The sequence below is a fragment of the Oncorhynchus mykiss genome, chromosome 28 (assembly GCF_013265735.2).
Source record: "Oncorhynchus mykiss isolate Arlee chromosome 28, USDA_OmykA_1.1, whole genome shotgun sequence".
Taxonomy (NCBI): domain Eukaryota; kingdom Metazoa; phylum Chordata; class Actinopteri; order Salmoniformes; family Salmonidae; genus Oncorhynchus; species Oncorhynchus mykiss.
The window spans coordinates 13,836,552-13,856,178 of record NC_048592.1 but is presented as its reverse complement, the minus strand read 5'-3'; the positions used below and the strand labels follow the sequence as shown (position 1 = coordinate 13,856,178).

General features: G+C 39.4%; 1 protein-coding gene across 11 annotated transcripts in view; it reads right to left on the bottom strand.

Annotated features, from left to right (window-relative positions):
- Positions 1–18,822, bottom strand: part of LOC110508593 (suppression of tumorigenicity 18 protein) — a 41,813-nt gene extending 22,991 nt beyond the window's left edge. The window contains exons 1-4 of one of the 11 annotated variants that reach the window (XM_036966238.1): positions 18,512–18,822; positions 4,218–4,336; positions 1,018–1,069; positions 90–120 (exon numbers count right to left, since the gene is read on the bottom strand). In XM_036966238.1, coding sequence (XP_036822133.1) covers positions 90–120; positions 1,018–1,069; positions 4,218–4,336; positions 18,512–18,671 — 362 coding nt within the window. In that variant the 5' untranslated portion in view covers positions 18,672–18,822. Of the gene's footprint in view, positions 1–89; positions 121–1,017; positions 1,070–4,217; positions 4,337–5,220; positions 5,347–5,372; positions 6,666–12,285; positions 12,366–18,507 lie in introns of those variants that run through there. The other 10 variants (XM_036966241.1, XM_021589222.2, XM_036966240.1 and 7 more) reach the window with 10 other exon arrangements.
- Between the last annotated feature and the right edge of the window lie 805 nt (positions 18,823–19,627).

Below are 19,627 nucleotides of genomic sequence, written 5' to 3'. Positions count from 1 at the left end.
CACTCTGCATTGTAAGGACATAGAAACCCGGGGTGAGTTAGAGGATATCTGTAAGGGTTTATTTTCAAAAAGAGGTCATGAACTCTTACCCGGGAGCCTGGGTGATGCATTCAACTGGAACTGGAAACAGAAGCAGAGGCAGAGGTATGTCAGGTAAATAGTCATGTTCACATTTCCTCTGTGGAGTGACTCAGGCTCTGCATCTGTCTACTTGGGAAACATTATCCTGGTCAAGGCTACTGATCTAGTAGCTCCACCTTTTGGATAACCAGTCGGGAAGGAACACTGTGGCCTACTACTTACTGTACCCTCGTGGTAGTGGGGTGTTAGCCTAGCATGAATTTGGAGCGTAATCTAGCGGATTATCTATAAAAAAGAGTTAGTGTTACTTGTCAAAAAATATGTTGCTATATTTAAATGTTTTACGATTAAAAAAAAAAAAGCTTTCTAATATGAACAAAATTATCGCAAAGATTCCCTTTATATTGATAAAAAATCCACTCCCCCAATCCACTGTAGATCATCCTCCTGACAGCTTTGACAACATGATCTGAAAAGGCAAATCGATTTTCCCAGAGGGCCATGCAGCACAGATGCAAATCTCATTCAGCGGTCCACCGTATTCCCATGAAGCACAACTCCATAATACATTTTCCAGATGTAGTAATGGCTCTGGTGCCACCAACCAGACTTCAGAGGCTTGGAAAACTAGCATAATGGCATCGCCTGTCTAGAGGTTTTCAATCACACTATATATATGCACTCCTTAACTAATTTGAGCCACTGTTCCAATTTGATGAAGTAATTTTCCATCTGAGTAATGTAATGGCAATGCAGTGCTCTTCAAATTGGTAAGATCATTCGTAAAATTGACAGTTGTAAAGTTGGATTGTTGAACTGATATCCCCCTAGACCCCCACAGCTCTATAAGTGGAATGTGTGTGAATAGCTGAAGCGCTCGGTTACTGCTATTGATGTGCTTGCCTGAACATGGTAAGAGTTGTTGAAGCTACTCACCTTTGCCACCGTTGCATGTTTGAAGTGTGTTATCCTCTCCTTCTGAATCCATCTGTAAATAACGAACACACTATGTATCATTATGCATGTAACACTCACTTTCTATCAAAATACACATTCTGTAAATATTGACAACTGGGACTGAAATAATGATGTTAACATTTTATCAGCAGATGCTGGATCCATTTAATGTTTGAGAGCCCTTGACGTCAGTGGTTGAAGTTTATTTGAAATGATTTTGACCGTTCCTATCAACAATAGCCTATGTTTCCCAGAACATTGATGTGGTTACGTGCACATTATCTGTGGCATTTAATTGGTGTAGAGTCACGAAAACACATGTAGCATGTAAAAGCAAAATACCAAGCTAAGGTGAAGTTAAAACAAAACAAACCAACTTTGAGGTGGGAAAAATGTAATAATGCAAAATAATGACATTAAAGTGCAGGTGGTAGCATACAGACAGACAGTAGTGTGTTTAGACCAAAATAGTTGTTCAAATCAATCCACTCTCCCTCGCCACCATACGTGTGGATCCCAAATAAAACCTATTAAAGGTAATTATTCCTGGCTGATGGCGGTGTATAGTGGTCACAGGCCAGTGAAATCTGTGAGTCACAGGATACGCTGTTACTTTTCCTGGTAATGGGAAACATGACTCCTCTCTCTGGTTTGCTGTTGTGATTGAAGGCACTGACCTGTCATACATTTATAATAGGGGAGCAGGTGTGGCAGTGATGAACCTTAATTTCCTTTAATAAACCTTTTATGTGCCACACTCTTAATGCCACGCCGGGCCCTCAGAGGACCTGCTCATAATAGGTTCATTACTTTTGATTACTCGGGGCCCTATTGAAACAAACAACTACCCAAACACTATAGATGACATTCTGTAACAACTAATGTACCTGATTAGTTCATTACACTTTTTCCAAACAGACACACACACATGCAGGCAGACAAACTCACTCATTTTGTAAGCGTTTACAGATACTGTGTATGTGCTACAGTGTCTACAGTAATACAAGTACATTTCATATTCAGATAGCGTAATTGCTGTATTAATTTCACAGGTTGGCAAATATTTACAAATGATGCACCTCTGCATTATTGAGAAGCAACACTCACATGATGTAAATCTACTTGTTTTCAACAATGTTTCATAATTTAACCTCTTGTACCAGGACATTTAATAAGTCTTGGTACATGAAACATTTGGATTCCTCTTTCTTACAAGTCAAGCCACAATATCATGTTTCAATGAAAACACTAAAAGCGTTATGGTAACAAGAATTGAATACACTAATGCTCCTATATTATTTAGATACCTGATGACCTTGGTTCTGACACTGAGGAGTACAAACACTATTTCACTGATCATTTGTCAGTAGATCGTTCTTTTACAAATGCAGTCAATATGTTTGTGAGCGTGTTCAATGATGTACTGTACTCCTTCAAATGCCCGGATCTAGCAAACGACCTGTATTATCGGAGGGGAGACGAAGGAACCGATCGAACCATTTATGTTCAAGCATTATAGCTTCTGCTACATGAGCAGCACAAAGGTTCTGAGAGGGTATATAGAGGATGGGCTTTTGGCACCCATTTGACAACAGCTACCGTTGGTCCTTAAACTCAAAGCTGTATAGCTGTATCTAATTCTGCAGAGGAGGAATCGGAAGTGTGTTAATGGGGCAGCTCCAGTAGATGTTTAAGGGTATGAGAGAGAAGTAGAAAACTCATGCAGACAGGGTGGGAACGCATGACGTTCAAAGAGAATTTACATGGGCAGTACAAATAGAGACATGCCATTCAAAGGCCTCGTTGGTATTTCATATTTACTACACTCTCAGGCTGTGATTTGTTTGTGTCATATATTTCTGACATGCCACAAAACTGTATGACATTTGAAATTATGATGGCTCTTTGGTGGTCATTGGTCAATACAACATCTGTCCCGTTTCTTCACTGTTGACACTATGAGTATTTTTAAAGAGGCTATCCTTAAACAAAGCTGTCCGGACATTGTTATGGTTTCAGCTAGCCAATTTGGACTCGTAAACTGGGAGGCATGGTAACCTTCAGCCTACCTTAAACCTTAAGTAAGATACATTACTTATTAGTTCAGTGTTGTGGTATAACAACAAAGCAGCACATTCAGCGAAGCTGGCTACACATCCCTGCATATGTAAAACAATATCTGAGTCTGTGATTTCACAGGGGTCAAAAGGGCATTGACATGACACTGCTAAACATGCTGCTCATTCCAAGACATCCTGGCTACCACTTGCATTAGCCTTAGAAATACACAACTATATCCGTTCACAGGTAAAGTGAATTGGTAAAATATAATGTTTTTTTTTCCCCCAGGACATCCAAGAGCAGCATGCTATAATATCCAAATGTATGTTACGTGAACCTATTACTAGAAAATATATACTGAATAAAATGTAAACGCAACATGTAAAGTGTTGGTCCCATGTTTCATGAGCTGAAATAAAAAAAAGATCCAAGAAATGTTCCATATGCACAAAAAGCTTATTTCTCTCAAATGTTGTGCACACATTTGTTTACATCCCTGTTAGTGAGCATTCCCCCTTGCCAAGATAATCCATCCACCTGACAGGTGTGGCATATCAAGAAGCTGATTAAAAAGCATGATCATTACACAGGTGCACCTTGTGCTGGGGGACAATAAAAGTCCACTTTTGTCACACAACACAATGCCACAGATGTCTCAAGTTTTGAGGGAGAGTGAAATTGGCATGCCGACTGCAGGAATGTCCACCAGAGCTGTTGCCAGATAATTGAATCTTCATTTCTCTACCATAAGCTGCCTCCAACGTCGTTTTGGAGAATTTTGCAGTAAGTCCAATCAACCATGTATAACCATGCCAGCCCAGGACCTCCACATCCAGCTTCATCACCTGCGGGATCATCTAGGAGTGGGTGGGGAGTATTTCTGTCTGTAACAAAACCCTTTTGTGGGGAAAACCTCATTCTAATTGGGCTAAGCCCTCTCAGGCCCACCAAAGACTGCCCTGCCCAGTCATGTGAAATCCATAGATTAGCACCGAATTCATTTATTTCAATTGACTGATTTCCTTACATGAACTGTAACTCAGTAACATCTTTGAAATTGTTGCATGTTGCGATTATATTTTTGTTCAGTATATATACAAATATATTGTTATGCCTACCTTTGTTTGCAGTTTTCTGGGCAATATATATGACGTGCTGCAAGGTCCACGCAGTCCACTTTGGCTGATGTGTGCACAATTGTTGACTTGTTTCAGGATGTGAGTGAGAAAATCATTCTCTGTAAAAACAAATATATATATATATATTTAAGCATTAAGGCACGAGGGTGGTGTGGTATATGGCCATTATACCACGGCTAAGGGCTGTTCTTAGGCACGACGCAAAGCGGAGCATTCAGGGCTCAAACCACCCAGTTTATAAATATATATATATATATATATATATATATATATATATATATATATATACCTTTAATGCAAATAAATAAAAGGATAAAACAAAAAGTGTAGTGGAAAGATACAACTTTAGAACTGTTGTGAGTTATCTCACCGAAATGCAATATTTTCAATGTTGTATAGTATCAACTTACCATAGTATATTTAAGCAATAAGGCATGAGGGGTGTAGGATATGGCCAATTTCCCATGACTAAGGGCTGTTCTTACGCACGACGCAACACAGAGTGCCTGGATACAGCCCTTAGTAGTGGTATAATGGCCATATACCACAACCCCCCGAGGTGCCTTATTGCTATTATAAACTGGTTAAAAAAGTAATTAGAGCAGAAGATATAAATGTTTTTCATGCGCGTGGTATACAGTCTGATATACCACGGATGTCAGCCAATCAGCATTCAGGGCTCAAACCACCCAGTTTATAATGGATAATGAATTACCGATAATGATCATGCTATTCCAAGCCTCACTGCTAGCTAAAGGTTTCTGGTCATGATAGACACATGGTGAGTAACGTGCAGTCAGTCTGAGATGGTGGGGAGCAGGAAACACGATAATACCTCACATTGTGGAATGAAGGAACAAGATGCAAATTGATTGCTTGACAGAGATTGAGCGCAGTCTAATTAATACAAAACATCCAAGAGGGAAAACAAGGATGAACACAATGAGTACATTAAGCCTCTTCACTTCACAGATCTTATTACCAGAATTATTTATTTCTGTTAGCTTTGAAAAAAGAAAAGAAAAGGAAAAACAGAAAACATCATCTTAATTAAGGCACTCAGAGCATTTCCCCTCTGGAAAACAAAAGGGGGGGGACTCTGGGAGACATTAGCATAAGAAAAAAGAGACTCACTACTATTTGAGGCAGGCCGATGGGTTTGTCGTCTTCTGAGTCATATTCCTGCCCCTCCCAACAAAAATATACAAATAACGTCTTGCTCTCGGAGGACTATTTGCCCATGTGTGGGGCAGATTTCTCTGGGGATACTGAGTTGCCTAATGCCTGATGCTCAGGGTTTCTATGTGATTCTCTATGTGCTAATCTGGCTGCTTTGCTTGCTGTCCTTGGGCCCAGCCCAATCCCCATCCTAACCCCATCTGCTACCTTTCCCACCACAGAGGAGAGGAGAGAATGGGACTGACTGACTGGGACTGGGACTGGGAGAGGAGAGGGCTTCTCAGTCCAAGCAGTCATGAATAACCATGGCCTCATCCACTGTTTGGAGAGGGGTTGAATGGGGACCGCTTATCCATTGGATATGTTACTTAGGATCCAACTGTGGTTTCCCCCTGCTCTAATCAAAGGGAGGTGAATAATATAACATAAATGCAATCAAGCCTATATTGTTCATAATTATTGTTCACCATAGCTGTACATACTACAAGTGGGGAATATACATATGATTACAGATATGAGGTTATTTGCTTGAATTCAACTTCAAAAGGTTAGCCATTGACAAGGCAATGCAGTTTTTCCACATATTGTTGATATTGAAGGAACCACCCCTGTTGCCACTTATGCTACTATCTACAATGACTACTACTACTTACTACGACTAGGATTACTACTATTGAGGTTGATTACTAAGACACTAACGGTACACCTGTACGTCGCCATCTGCACAAGTGGTGTTGTTACTATTTTTGACCCATCCCAACAACTGCTATACTGCTACTGATCCAACTAATAGGGATATTCATGAGTACAATAATCATCATCATTGACCTTGAGTCATTGAAATGTCCCCTTGTTCCCAGCTTATCCCTGCACTTGGGACACCCTCGTGTAATTAACATAGACACTATTGTGATAAAGTCCAACTAAGTCAATGACACTGGCAGCAAATCATTTAAAAACCAATACAACCTTACTGTCGTGCAAGTAGTATTTCAAAGACCACGAAAATTAATTACATTGTTTACATTTTCTTCAGATTGGGGCAGAGGCAAGATGATAGCCAGGCAAATGAGATTACACCAAATAAGATGTTTGAAATGTCAGCTCCCTAACACTTCACCCAACCAACTGTTATGATTAGATTACACTTTTAACATAATTACTGTCTAAAGCTGTGTGTGGAGACAATGCATAAATAACGAACGAGAGCTCTATCTGAACCGATACCTATCCTTTTTTCCCCCCCTCGCTGAGCTTTTTCTCTTAACCTTTCTTCAGCAGTATCATTTTGAATTATGGGGATGGGTAGATGCTCTGCACAAGGTCACTGTCTGTTCAGTTCCCCCCACCGCCCCCCCCACCTCCCCACCTACCCACCTCCTGTTTTTGTTTCCTCTTCCAGAGGCAGACTATACGAACGAAGGGTTAAAACTGGAATGGATTTAATTATGGAATGAATGGAATTATAATGCGCCTGCAGCAAGTTTTCCTCCTTATTTATTAAAGCAGCTGATGGGCCAGGTTTGATGAGCCACTTCTGGCATAATTGAGTCATCACACAAAGAGGGTTCATCGCATTCAGAGTGGTTTTATCAGCAGCAAACAGACCTGATTACTGGCAATTACACTCTGATCTATGGGAAGGAGAAAAAAAGGCGAAATGTGCGGTGTAACTTCTGTGATTATAGTTTATCCCAGGGAAAAAAAATGTCAGATTCATTTTACATGCTAAGTGTTTTCTTTTTCTGCATAATAAAGAGCAAACGGCAAGAGATATCACAATTTACTTTAATATTTCCTTGTAATGAACGTCTACGTGTATATGGCAAACGGATCATAATTGTACATGTAACATGGGTTTTTGTTATCCTCCACTGTGCTTTGAATCAGCAATATGTAAAGTGGGTTTTTTTTTTACAAAAAAAAAGGTACTCTTTACAATAATGGTGGTCGCTTGTGTGCAGAGAGTGATATAAACCTTGTCAGCGGAGAGCCAAATTGAAACGTTATATGATGGTAAGGAACACAGAACTCCTTTCACCACCTTTCATTGACATGCAAATGAATTCATAGTGAGTTAATCAAGCCCTGCTCAGAGACTATTTTGATAAACAAGTTTTTGAAAAAAGGATTTTCTATTTGCAGTGCTGTGACCAGGCAGCCATCAGATGCCCTCTGCCTAAAAAGCTAGCAGCTGGACATTAGAATAATAGCTAAGAGACGTTTTAGGAGGGGGAGGGTGAAAGAGAGGAAGGGGGGGGGGGGGGGTCTCTGATTTTCCTATTCATATCAAAGCCGGCCTTTAGAATGATAGGGACATTCTCTTTCAGATTTCATACAGATGCATTTTTATAAACTCTTGAGAAAAATCGGGTAACGTTTCTATAAAATGCGGCATCTCATATTCGTTCCATATTAACAAACGGGTTCCGAGATGTTTAATTATTATTGGTGACTTTCTTAGGATTCAGAACCAATAAAGATATGATTGATCTAAAAACAAATGACCTCGTGAGAAACAGCTCTGTGACAACACCTGCAATTTCACTGAGAATTGTCTTCAGGACTATAGAAGTTCGAAGTATCATACACAGCAGTGGTCTTTGTAACGCTCCCAACTCATCCCATCAAAAAATCCTCACAGTATACCTCTTCCATTGAAAGATTGTATATTCAACACCATGACAAGATGACAGAAGAGTGTAGAAAGTAGAAAAAGTCAAAACAGTAGAGAAAACTGTGGACAGCGACAGCAAGTTGGATAAAGAAGCTACACCGGGTACATGTAAGGTACAAATGAAGGATATTCATTTCAGCCAGTTTGCTCTATCAGGAAAATAATCCTGCAGCAACAGGAAATGTGAAGCATTATGTATATTATAATAAATTGACATATTTGTAGGGGTTGATAGATTTTTTTCGTTAGCGCAAATCAACTCTGAAACATCAGAGATAGAAATTGCAAACTTTAGGAGCCTTTTTAAAACTCAAATACACAACAAGTTAGCATTTTCTGCTGTGGAGGACAATTATCAGCAATAAAAGAGCAATCACATGCAGATCCTACATCTTTATGGAAGAAGCCATACCTGACTTGCCTAATTCCCCACTATTTCAGTATTGATAATGTAATATACATTCAATGAGAGAGCGAGAGCGAGAGCGAGAGCGAGAGAGAGAGAGAGAGAGAGGAAGAGAAACCGTATGAACAATCGCCAAATTGTAGAACACCAACCCATTCACATAAATAAAGTAAAAGGGAGACAGAACATCTTCTGATCAGTGGACTTTCACTTTTTACACATCAATGTCCTCATAGATGGGCGCTTCCAGACTTCTGAAAGACACTGAGACAAAATCTTGAAGACAACTGTGATTTCAGAAATAACAGTCTCCCATGCAGCCATCTTGGCCGCTAAGCAAAGTGTTTGTGTCTAATGCCAAATTAGTACTTTTATACAAAATTGGCTTCTTTCTTATCACTTCCCCAAGACTGAGAAGCTTCAATAAAGAGAGTGAGGCTCCCCAGAATTTTTAACAGACAATTAGGAGCCTGGCTGGCCAGCCACTATTGCTTCAATGATTTGTTATGATGGCATAACTACAGGGGAAACTCGTTATTGGAGCCAGCTAGCAAGACACCCCATAAAAGAATCAGACGGTGACACCTGCGCTGAGGTGATTTATAAATCTTGTAATCACTTTCCAAAGTCATCCCAAAGCCTTCCCTTCTCAATTGAGCTAATCTGGACCAGGACCACACAGCCATCGTGGCACAAAGTCCAGATTGGTTCTTCTTTTTTCGCCATCAGAGAGCCAATTTCAGGTGTTTTTTTTACTACATTTGGGGCACCTTTGTAGTTATATTATTATATGAAATATGGCTTTTTAGATGATTTTCAATTATCAAACATCAATCTGAATCAGAACAGAAATTTGGAAAATTCAAAAACAGCAGATTTCTTTGTTTTGTGGAATGGTTGGCTACCATGCTAGCTATAACTACCAAGATAAATAATACTCCAAATTAAATGTAGCCTACATTACAGGATTGTACCCATTTACGTTTCTTTTCCAAGGCACAATCCATTAACACAGATGTTATATTAGTTTGCTTTTTTTTTTTTTTAAATCATCAGTGAAGATAGATTTTTCAAAACACTAACACAGACTAATTCATTGACAGGTGTTTTGGGGGAAAGAAGTTCCAGCCCGGGTGTCTGTCATCACTACAAAGTAATCCTGGCCATTGTTCCTGCCCAAGGAGACCCTTTTCACGCAGGAGGGTTGCCTGAATGCTACCAGGTGGTCGGCAATTTGGAGAAACGTAGTAACCGTTCAAGCTAATCCCCTTGCCACAAAAGGCAGGTCTCCCATGTCTAGAGGCCTCAGGGTTTAAGGGAAAAGTTTACATAGTACACACACACACACACACACACACAGACACACACACGCACCCTATACACACATGCATCCACACCATACACAAATACACACACTGTACACAGCGTTTGTGTGTCTGAAAGGAGCCAGGCAGTGCTGTAGCCTGATTCCTAATCAGATTGCGCTGAAGTGAACAGCTCGCATGGCAGCTGTAGTTTTCCCAGGGTTAATTACCTTTCACTGCTCTCTCTAAATGAGTCAGCTGTTCCTGTCATTAAACAACTCCACTCTATCTCTGCTCCTCTGTCCTGCCCGGTCCTGTCCTCCACACATACACAATCACACACACATACACTCAAAACACACAAACACGCAGACACATATGTATACGCGAATAGACACACACACACACAACAACAACGCAAACTCTATCCATGTCTTCTCATCCTGCACTGCCACTCACATCCAACAATGTTCTGGATATGGAGCCCAAAAAAGACTTCACTTTACTAATGAAGAGGTGGAGTCAACGGAGGCCATTATCCTTTACTTTCAGCTCCAAACATGTATTTATGTTCATGCAGATGGGATGCTGGATTGGGATGCTGAATTGGGATGCTGAATACTAACCCCTCACCCTGTCAAAGGGGGATAATACCAATCTGTCAAGGTCTCATGTTATCTGGCTCCAACACTTACTAAGTGAGTATATACATTTAGAAAGTAAATGATCCCAATAAACACAGACACAACCCACATACACATGCGCAGGTGGACAGACGCACACACATACACACAGTTTGTGTGTGTTCAGCTCTACTCTCTGATAGAGCTGTGCTGTCATCAATTCTGAAAAATCTCCCAGCTCACTGAGCTCCATGGCTCAGGATGTTGGGGGAGTTTTAAGTGATTTTTGCCACTGTGTGATCCCCTGGCCACCTGGATTACAAACTCTAGTCCTTTAACTCATGCCAGTATAATTCCGTGTTAACTCGGATTTACCTCTGGCATATGAATTCTCAGTCTGCATAAGCTTTGTTTGGAATGAGTAGTACATTAAAAGTATTGTATGCCTTATAGAGATGCCTTATTGTAAAAATTCTTATTTTGCTAGAAAAAAAATGCATTAATTCTTATAAAAGCAATTTAGTTATTCTAACGGGGGAAATTAACACAATAGTTTCCATTGACCATTTTACAAATATTGTTCAAAACCAGGAATTACTGCAATACCTTCATCCAGTTAAATGCCTGTAACTATGGCAATGTACACATTCGGTGTGTGGTGCAGTCAACCTATACAAGTTGGTCATGTGTTCTGTTAGCCAGGCTGTTTTTGCAGTTTATCATGCTTAATATCATGGTTATCGAAGTGATCGTGATATAAAAGATATGTCTGGAGCAGCCCTAGAGGATCAGAATGAAATATTATCCAACATCTATACAATCTCCTCAAACACACACACACACACACACACACACACACACACACACACACACACACACACACACACACACACACACACACACACACACACACACACACACACACACACACACACACACACACACACACACACACACACACACACACACACACACACACACACTTCTGGGATAGAAGAGTTAAGCCCTGACTATAGTATTTTGTACTTAAAAGGTTAGCAGGGCTGTTTTAGAGTTTTAACCAAGCTTGCCAGATCAGCAGATGGTCCATGATTATGATTATATGCATCAATAAAATGAATAATCTTTAACAAATGTAAATTTGACTTAACTCCAGGGTTTAATAAAAAAAGATGGACTTTAACCCACTTTGCAGTCTGCCGGCCACGCATGATATTTTGATACACTTAAATGATGTAGGATACATAATATACTGACATATATGTAAACCAACCTAAAACTGTAGAGAATACTACTTCTACTGTCCTGTGAGCATAGGACAAAGTCTAAGCCAGAAATAAGTTTAAGTCAGAAAAAAAAAACTTTATGGACGTGAACTGAATACATAGACAGATATTTAGTAACTTTGTAATATTAAGAACTAGCCAAAAATAATGCACTGAAATACACTTCCATGTCCCCTTTAAAACAACCTATACAACTTTTATTTTCAGTACTTGGACAGCGCTCTAAAAGAATGAAAGCACACTTGAGTTGGACCAGAGGAGTCACGAAGAAAACACCATGATGTAATGGAGGGGGTTCCTAGCAAGCAAGGAGAGGAAACGGTCTCAACTTAATGTGGTAGCTGGGTCTCGTCCTCTATCACATTAGCCAATATGTCTGGAAGTGAAAGTCTCCTTAGAAGCTACGCTAACCTTTCATGAATCTACTAATCTGTTGAGAGCATTATTTACTCTGAAACTGAAAGCTCTGCATTCACAAAACAGACACAGATATACTCACTCACTCACACGTAGATACACAGACACACAGACACGAACATTTCCGACAGGACAGAATTGTTCGCCTGACTTACCATGCCCCTTTTAGCCTTTGTTTTGCCTTTCATAGTAACATCAAGGAGGTGATGGTGTTGAAGGAAATCGGGGGTGGGGTGGGTGGGTAGCCAGGCTAGTCCAGTGTGACACTGCCGCGTGGTGTGTGTGTGTGTGTGTGTGTGCGGGGACACTGTGATATTCAACGGAGCAGCTAAGCTTTTTTTGTAGCCTTTGTGTCATTCACTTAACAACCAATCTCATTAGCTGGCAGGCTACAATGGGCTGAATTATTTTCTGTGTAAATACACCACATGGTGACCCTCAAGGTAAGACCTCTGAAGGTCTTTTTAATCACATAAAAGATGGAATCCCCCCCAAAAATCAATGACCAAAAGAATGAACAGATTGCCCCTAAAAAAAGAATTGAATAAAACATTGTGTGGAAGATGTTCCGTTTTAGGAGTGAGGTAGACCATGTCTGGTTTAAACGATCATATCATGACATGGTTTCATGTATTTAGACACATATGATTATAATTGTGTGTTGGTGAAGTTCAGCATATTTAAGTATGCACTGTATGTATCTATGTATCTATGTGTATCTATGTATAGATCTGTGTATGTATCTATAGATTTATGTAGCTATCTATATACATGATCGATGTATGTGTCCATGTATGTAATGTACAGTATCTTTGTATCTGTGCTTTTTTTTTTTTGCACTTTATATAATGACTGTATAAGCTGTTACAACATTACATTTTGATTCAAATTTAAATTGAGTCCAAAAACTTTTAATTCTCAAGTAGCTTACAAATTATTGACATTTTTTTATTTTTATAAATATGAAGTGAAACCGTCAGACAATACATTGTCAAACAGACAAAAAGGCTGGACATTTTTGATAATGTTCTACACATTTTGCTTTTCTTTGAGTGATTTCACTGATGCTGTGTTTCTAGAGCAGCAGACCTATAATTCCTTGTAAAAATGAATTATTGTAAGTACTTGCAGTCATGACAGCTGTCTATAAGCATCAGGGACGTGTCTATTGGCCAACTTGACCCTTGTTAGAAAACAAAACAAAACACAAAAAGAGAATAGTGCCTGGGACTGCCGTGCAGGGTCACTGGAGATTTTCCAGACAAACACAGAACAGGGGAGGGGAGGGGGTAAGAATAAAAAGGACAGGCTCAGAATCTCATTTTAACAGACCGCACACAATCTGGGCTCCCACAGAACTATCTCTGCCTGACCGCTTTCTATTTATCCCTTATCAGTGTTTACCAACCGCTAGTTTTCTTTCATTCACACTGTGAGGCAGTTCTCTTACTATCAGTCAACAGCTGACACCGTGGAACAGCCTCAAAGGCAAGAGGAAGGGATCAAAACTAAACCAAAGCTGTTTAAACAATACAACAGAGGAAATAAATTCATAAATCCTAATTCTTCCCAACCCACAAGGGTACAAGCAGATCCTTTATAGTTAGGCCAACAAACAAAACCGCAGCCAATGAGGTAACATTACAATCAAGGTAATGTTAAAATATATTTTGAATAAAAAAGAGCGGAAACAAATCCCATGTAATTTTAATTAGGGACATTGCTTATAGCTCCAACATGTCAGGCATACAAAACCACTCACTATTCTCTTTTAAAAATAATACTACATGTTCACTTTTCAGTTAATTAATTTATAGATAGATCATATATGAATATATCAAGTGATCTGAGTTAGGTTTTACAACATTTATGATATCAAAGTTTTATATGGTATTTCAATATTTCGTATTTATCACTAGATACTTATCTCATAGTCCGCATCAGGAAATATCTAACAACTGCTACTTCACAGCCAGGAATAAATGTATAGTCTATCCCTCTCAGATCCACAAGAGCATTTTAAACATATATAGCCTTAAGTACATTGATCTTCAGAGGATTACTACTTTATCATTATACAGAATCCATTATATATACTTAAATATACTTAAATTGTGGGTTTTGTATTAATTTGATATAGCCAAAGCACAAATATGGGTTACTAAACATCATATTGGCTGAAATCCTATAGATATAGATCTATAAGAAGACCTACATGACAATAAAACAGTCAGTGACTTCAAAAAGTATTCACACCCATTTACTTTTTCCACATTTTGTTGTGTTACAACCTGAATTTAAAAGGGATTAATTTGAGATTTGACCTGCACTGACCTACACACAATACCCCATAATGTCAAAATGGAATTATGTTTTTAGAAATTTTCAACAGTTAATAAAAATCTGAAAGCTGAAATGTCATGAGTCAATAAGTGTTCAACCCCTTTCTTATGGAAAACCTAAATAAGTTCAGGAGGAAAATGTTCTTAACAAGTTAATAAGTTGTATGGACTGTGTGCTCTGTGTGCCATGATAGTGTTTAACATGATTTATGAATGACTACCTCATCTCTGTACCCCACACATACAATGATCTGTTAGGTCCTTCAGTCAAGCAGTGAATTTCAAAAACAGATTCAACCACAAAGACCAAGGAGGCTTTCCAGTGCCTCGCAAAGGGCACCTACAGTATTGGTAGACATGGAATATCCCTTTGAGCATGGTGAAGTTATTATTTACACTTTGGATGGTGCATCAATACACCCAGTCACTACAAAGATACAGGGCGCCCTTCCTAACTCAGTAACCGGAGAGGAGGGAAACCGCTCAGAGATTTCACCATGAAGCCAATGGTGACTTTAAAACAGTTACAGAGTTGAATGGCTGTGAGACAACTGAGGATGGATCGTCAACATTGCAGTTCCTCCACAATACTAACCTAAATGACAGAGTGAAAAGAAAGAAACCTGTACAGAATAAAAATATTCCAAAACATGCATCCTGTTTGCGATTAGGCACTAAAGTAAAACTGGAAAAAATGTGGCAAAGATATGAACTTTATGTCCTGAATACTAAGCGTTATGTTTGGAGCAAATCCAACACATTGCCTCACTGAGTACCACTCTTTACATTTTCAAGCATGGTGGTGACTGCATCATGTTAGGAGTATGCTTGTCATCTGCAAGGACTAGGGAGTTTTTTGGGGATAAAATAAAAGGAATAGCAAAATCCTAGAGGAAAACCTGGTTAAGTCTGCTTTCCAACAGATATTGGGAGACTAATTCACCTTTCAGCAGGACAATAACCTAAAAGGCCAAATATACACTGGAGTTGCTAACTAAGATGACGTTGAATGTTGCAGTGTGGCCTGGTAACAGTTTTGACTTAAATCGGCTTTAAAATCTATGGCAAGACTTGAAAATGGCTGTCTAGCAATGATCAACAACCAACTCGATAGAGCTTGAATAATTTAAAAATAATAATGTGCAAATATTGTACAATCCAGGTGTGCAAAGCACTTAGAGACTTACCCAGAAAGATTCACAGCTGTAATCGCTGCCAAAGGTGATTCTAACATGTATTGACTCAGGGTTGTGAATACTTATGGAAATGAGATATTTCTGTATTTCATTTTCAATACATTTGCAAAAATGTCTAAAAACAGGTTTTCACTTTTTCATGATGGTGTATTGTGTGTAGATGGGTGTGAAAAATCATCTATTTAATCCATTTTGAATTCAGGCTGTAACACAACAAAATGTGGAATAAGTCGAGGGGTGTGATTACTTTCTGAAGGCATGAAAAATACAATTTTGGTGTGAATATCAGTTTGGCCCAAAACCAATCACATGCAGCAAAAAGGTTCATTCGGCATTGTTATAACAAATGCATACTGCTGTTGTACATTTGGGATTTCAAATTCATTCCCAATCATACACGAACATAAACCGTTTTTGTGGAATTCTGTTCAAAAGTGAAGTAATTAATTACATTTATCCTTTCCCCAGCTGCTCAACAGCAGATGGAACATTTCTGAAACCTTGCTGAATTAAATCCACATAATTCATTTTCATGGATTAACTAAGTGAAGTTTGAGTGTGGTGGAAAAAACAGGTAACAAAATACACGTTGGATGGACACTGAGCGCTGAACATTTTCTGCAATTATTTTCTACTGTAACTATTTTCTGCCTGCTGTGTTTCACAATGCTCAACAGTTGCTTTCCCTATATTCGACTTGCTCTTCAATCTAATTTTTGAAAAGTAAAGTGTGCTCTTGTCTTGAATAACTATTTGAATCTATTTGTTGAGTTATGGAGAGATTTGTCAAGAGCAAAGTGACAAAGTTAACAAGTCACAGGAGGGCACTTGATATCCCATAGAACAATCCAATGTATTGGTCATAGAACTCAACTTAGCAAGCTTTTCACAAAGAAGAGTTTGTCATTTCACCTCCCCCCTCTGGACAACAAAGTCGTTACTCTCTAGGTACCATGGACAGCTCCTGTTGTCATACAGGAGTGCAGGCAGATCTAACATTACCCTGTTATGTAGCAACTGACTTGCTTGGAGCAGGAAGGGCGCTTCATAAAGTACAGCAAGAGTGTAGAGGGGAGATGACTGTTTACACTATAATACCATATCATCCGGAATCTTTGTGTTGTTGTAGCTGTGGTATTACAAGAGCATGTAAAGAGTGACTATATGATCATGGTCTCAGTGGTTTTTCTCAGTTATTACATGTCTGTAACTTGTTTTGTTGGACATCCCGAACTTGAAAATAATTATTATGTATGACATGGCGTAATGGTCTGAAGAATACCTCGTTGCCCTTTTAAAATATCACAGGTCAAAATGGGATTCAGGGATTTGGGAGTTGATAAATAGATCATTTTGTTGTTTGTTTTTATTCAGTATGGTTTTTCAATCACAGGATACAAAATGTAATATTTGAGAGGTCTGTTCTAAACTTGCTGTTTAAATGACAAGCCGGAATGTTTTATTTATTCTGCATGCTTACTTATGCTTAACAAAACATCGTAAGGTGCAAATAGAAAACTACACAAACAAATATACACATTTTTACATCTTAAAAAAGAAGCTAATGCGAATTTACCGACTACTTTAAGGATTTTAATCCAATTAAAGTCTTCTAACCCGCACAACATGTTACGCCTGTATGTTAATTTAATCATGTGTACTAAGCAAAGGCCTGGAAAAAAATCCTGAGCTACACTAGTTGTGTGTTTCTCAAGACACACTCACTTATCAACCCACCACTTGTCTTGATAAAATCCCTACCTACAGTATTTTATGAAAAATGCATTAATCGTCTTCCAAATGATCCCTTAAAATATTCTCAGAGCTTTGCCCTTCCAAGGCACAGTCCTAAGTCTATTGATAGTTACCAGTCAATGATCAACTTTGCAACATCCATCCTTCCCACTAAATCAACAGTTTCCCTGGAGACCTTGGATTACTGTGTCTCTCCAGAGTTTGTTCAAGTGTAAGGTATGGACCATGTATGCCACCGCAAAGTCTCAATGAACACTTATCCCCGACTATAATATAACATTCAAAATACAACAGGATTCCAACAAACATTCATTCAACTTTTGTCTTAGGTTTCCGTCGTATAAAGTCCTACTGTACATAAACTGAGTCGAAAGCCCCAAAAAATAAAAAAAAATGTAAGAAACGGTTTCAACAACAAACTCCCATGTTACCGGAAAGCTAAGTCAAAGTTTAAGTGCATTACGGCTCGATAGTCGTGTGTACAGCTGTCACTGCGAAAGCCGTCCAGCACAACCTGACAATGCTTTGTCTCTACACATGCGTTCTTCTAAGACCGTAGCTTATACTCTAGCTAAATTAAACACACAGCATTCGTGTAGACAGCGTCTAATGTTATCTGGATGATTAAAAAAACAGGTCATGCTTCTTAAAAACCAGTTTGAGCCATATAATCTCCTCTCTAACAGTCGGAGACCTGAGCAAAAGCTGTTTTCCACTAGGTTTTCTAAGAACACAGAACCATCCTGTGTTTGGCAGAAAAAGACTTTCCTGAAGTGCACAATTTATAATATTTGTGAATTCATATCGTAAAACTAGTCATAGCAAACTCATTTTTAACACATCAGTAGTCATCTGTCAAATAGCTTTAAGCATGTGCATTAACTGTAAAACAGTCATAGACGGTATATAGCCCTAACCGCTTTTGATGAAGTCATATGACAGTGTCAAACATCAAGAGGGTAAAAAACGCTCGTCTTTTCACATGCACTCACAGTCTACGATTGATGTCAACGACAAAAACAACTGACCACCAACACCAGCATAACCACTACATTGTTGTTAACGGAAATAATTTGACACAAACCTACTTCTATGATCCAGAAAGTTTGATTTCCCCCCAGTCGCTTGATGGCCGAGCTGGTGCTGTGTCTTTGAAAGGTAGTCCCCAGGAATATGACATACTGTGCCTTTGACAGCCTGGAGATAAGCACCTGCGTTCGGGTCCCTTTTTACGTCACACCTCCCCATTCACAGCCCTTCAATATGATGCACATTTGCACATCAACAGCAGACATCCCCCTCCTCATTCTACTCCCACATCCGCAAAACACACAAACAGGCGCACAAGGAGGCAGATGCATGCGTTAGCCCTCCACACACACGGTACACTACACACAATTACACACTACACACATACGCGCACACATGCACACACACTGATTTATCTTCATATTTTTTTTCCCCTCCTTTTTAATTTCCACCCCTTATATTAATGCTTCTAAAACTTTCACTTGCTTTGTCATAGGACTGAGTGGGGCATATGCTCACCCAAGCTTCCCATATATCACTCATCATGCAAATGAGCGGGAATGTCACTCCTCAGCAGCAGATGGCCAGGGATGATAACAATGGCTCAACAGACGAGTTTCAATGTCTGCGACTTTATCGCTACGGCAACAACAACCAAAGTATGTCATGAAAGCCTTGTCTGTTAATTTGATTTTTTTCCCCCCCGTCTGTATCTTAGTACCTGTCTGTCTTTTTTTTCTTCTCCTATTTGAATGAATGAATACCCCTTTTGTCCTAGACCTTTTCTGTTACCGGAGAGGACTAGCTATCAGTAAAAGGCAGGGACCTGGAAGTGATGTTTGGTGACTAAGGAAGGAAGGCTAGCTGCTGCATAGCAGATATTTAAGTAATTCGGTGTAATTCCTCCCTGTAGGCCATGTCAGCCTCCTGAGTTAGCTCATGCATTAGACAGGCCTGGATAGAGAGAGAGAGAGAAGGGGGAATAAAGAGAGAGAACAAACGCAGTTCCTACAAAAGCCCCCCAGCCCCAGCGCCAGTGATGTCACCCGCATCCTGCTGACTCCTGTTAATACAAGCCCCCGTAGCAGAGAGTAAACAGTGGAAGCGTTTAGCAAACAGGGCCAGATTACAATGACAAAAGGAAGCCACACTTCTGGGTGGAGCCTGGGGCAGGA